Source organism: Pinus tabuliformis, chromosome 3_2 (genome assembly GCF_031772625.1).
Source record: "Pinus tabuliformis cultivar Carrire ecotype Pingquan chromosome 3_2, CPIR1, whole genome shotgun sequence".
Lineage (NCBI taxonomy): Eukaryota > Viridiplantae > Streptophyta > Pinopsida > Pinales > Pinaceae > Pinus > Pinus tabuliformis.
Genome location: NC_142302.1, coordinates 1,059,280,350 through 1,059,283,218, shown reverse-complemented (window position 1 = coordinate 1,059,283,218; position 2,869 = coordinate 1,059,280,350). Strand labels below are relative to the sequence as shown.

General features: G+C 39.6%; 1 protein-coding gene across 1 annotated transcript; it reads left to right on the top strand.

Annotated features, from left to right (window-relative positions):
• Positions 1–1,040: 1,040 nt before the first annotated feature.
• On the top strand, positions 1,041–2,432 carry LOC149184251 (glucan endo-1,3-beta-glucosidase-like). Its single transcript, XM_089418871.1, has 2 exons — positions 1,041–1,187; positions 1,320–2,432. Exons 1-2 carry the CDS (start codon positions 1,112–1,114, stop codon positions 2,282–2,284), a joined length of 1,041 nt encoding a protein of 346 aa, XP_089274997.1. The 5' UTR covers positions 1,041–1,111; the 3' UTR covers positions 2,285–2,432.
• Positions 2,433–2,869: the final 437 nt, after the last annotated feature.

Below are 2,869 nucleotides of genomic sequence, written 5' to 3'. Positions count from 1 at the left end.
AAGATAAGGAATAAAGAGTGTTTATTGGTGATCTAATTTAATACCGGTTTAAATGTTTTCCGTCAAATTGTTATGAGGATATCAAAACGAAGTAGCTCATCGTGTCACGGTATGGTCGTGACCATGATTTTGTCAGTGCAAGTCAACTCTGAAAATGGTAGGACGCATGCTCTGCAACATATATCTTTGTTAATTAGTGAATGCTCATTGGTGGAGAGAAAATGGAAGGACGCATGCTCTAGAACATAGACCCACATGCGTTGTCACACTAATTTTTTTCTCCGTGGCCCACGGTTGGGAATCATTTGCGAGAAAGAACAGCAATATATGCAAATACTTCCACTGGCCAATTCTGCAGTAAGCAAGCAATAGTGTTGTGCGACATTGAAGCAGTAGAGACGAATCACAGCCTGAAAGTTGAGGATAGAAAATCTTAGAAAATCTCTGAATATCAGCCATATTCATAAATATGGTTGTGCTAGTAATTAAATAAAACGAACATGAGGAGCAAGTTTATTAAACTATCACAATCACCATGGCCACCACCTATCTACCCTTTACCCACCTTCCGACAAAGACTTTACTACGTTTCACTTCCTTCTTTATGCTTTCCGATTGTGCACCGCGTGCCAGGTTCGAGTTAAATGAATAATTGTTATTGAACATTAAATTATAATACACCTAATAATTAAATAGAACGAACATAGAAGCAAGTTTATTAAGTAATTTCGTATTGAAATCTTCCCCTACTGTAAAAGTCATGCCCTAGTTAGACGTCAACGTCCTGAGTACTTCGAGACTTTGGCTGTTATAATCGATGGCGGCTGTTCAACTCTTGGGCTTTGACAAATTGATGAAGAAAAATGTGCAGAAACGACCAATGACATCTCATTTCACGAGGAAAAATGTGCTGCTCTTCTTATTGTACAACTGTGGATATAACGTAACCTACGGGAACAAAATTATCAGTGCAAACGACACGGCACGGCATCGGCATCGTTCTTGCCCTATCGATTTTGAATTTTCAATCCATGCGCAGACCAATCGAGCTCCTTATATATACAACGCCCTCGCATGCTATTTATCAATCCTCTCATTTCCTGTGATAAAAATGGCAGCCTTTAAAGACCAATCTAGGATCTTCCTGATTGGATGTGTGGCCATCTTCTGTTGTTTAATTCTCGCAGGTAAATTAACATGATATTGCATTCTTTTCCTTCCTACTTTGATACATGCTTCATACAATAGGATTGTTATTCAAAGATTTAAGTTCAATGTTGTCGCTCTATTAAACTGATTTAATTGAATTCGGTGTGCAGATGGTGATAAAATAGGAGTAGACTATGGCATGGACGCAGACAATCTTCCATCTCCAGACGAGGTGGTAACTTTGATGAAGTCCAACAACATTGGGAAAACGAGAATTTACCAGGAAAACAATGTTGTACTGAAAGCTTTCGCGAATTCTGGTATCGATGTAATAGTGGGTGTCGCTAACGACGAACTGGAGAACATATCTTCCAGCCAAGAGTTGGCAAACAGTTGGGTTAACGAGAACATTGTGCCTTTCTATCCCGCCACCAATGTCAAATACATTGCAGTGGGAAACGAGGTTTTGATAGGGGACGTTCAGTACGTATCCTATCTTGTTCCGGCCATGAACAACATTCAAACTGCGATCCAGAACGCTAATCTGCAGAATAGCATCAAGGTCTCTACCACCCACAGGCCGGATGTTAGCAGCGGCTACCCGCCGTCTAAAGGAGTCTTCGTAGATGCTGTGAAGGACACGATGAGCCAAATACTCAATTTTCTGTCACATAACGGTGGTCCCTTCATGGCGGACGTCTATCCATACTTCAGCTACATCGGCAACACAAAAGACATTTCTCTGGATTATGCTCTGTTTAAGTCTACGTCTACGGTGGTGCAAGACGGAGATCACAGCTACAGAAACCTGTTCGATGCCATGGTTGATACTCTTTTGTCGGCCATGGAAGCCTCGGGGTATCCCAACATCCCGATCGTCATTACCGAAAGTGGATGGCCTTCTGCTGGCGCGGATGCGGCCACCATTGAGAATGCTCAGACCTATAACAATAATCTTATTAAACATGTATTATCGAATGCAGGAACACCAAAGAGGCCAGGAATGAGCATCGACACATATGTTTTCGCGCTTTTCAACGAGGATTTGAAGCAAGGCGACGAGACAGAGAAACACTTTGGACTATTCAACCCTACTACTAAGCAGCCTGTATACTCTGTCAACTTCTCACCATGAGTTGTGTTGGAATCCACATCACATGTGACCCGAGTCGATGCAGACAAGCCCTTATCTTCATGCAGGGCTATATGTAATCGGCTAAGTGTATGGTCATTACTACTAAAATAATTTGTGAACAATAAAATGTCAAAGAAGTTGAGTTTAATATCGTTTTGGAAACTGAAAGTCTTTACATTTGTTTTCAAAAGTGACGTTGAGAGTCGAGAAACAACCCGTGCAGTTCGCCAATTATAAGCATGCAGGCAGACTTCCCTGAGTTTTAACCAAAACAAATAGCTATATCGAATTTTCTTTGAAGCTACCGTGGCAACCTAAAAATCACAAAATCATGTAAAATGTTCATGAGAATTTTTGCAGTAATGGAAAAAAAAAAAGGTGTGGTAAAATAAAATTGGGATAAAATTTTGATGGGTATTGTTTAAATTTGTTTTTTTAATATATAAATTTAGCATTTAAAATTTTTTAAACATTTAGATTATCAAAAATTTAGTCATCAAACTTATAATTTCAATTAGTGCAAAACCAAACATGGTTTCGAAATTTAGACTAACTGCGTTTATTAGTATCCATTCTACGCCTATG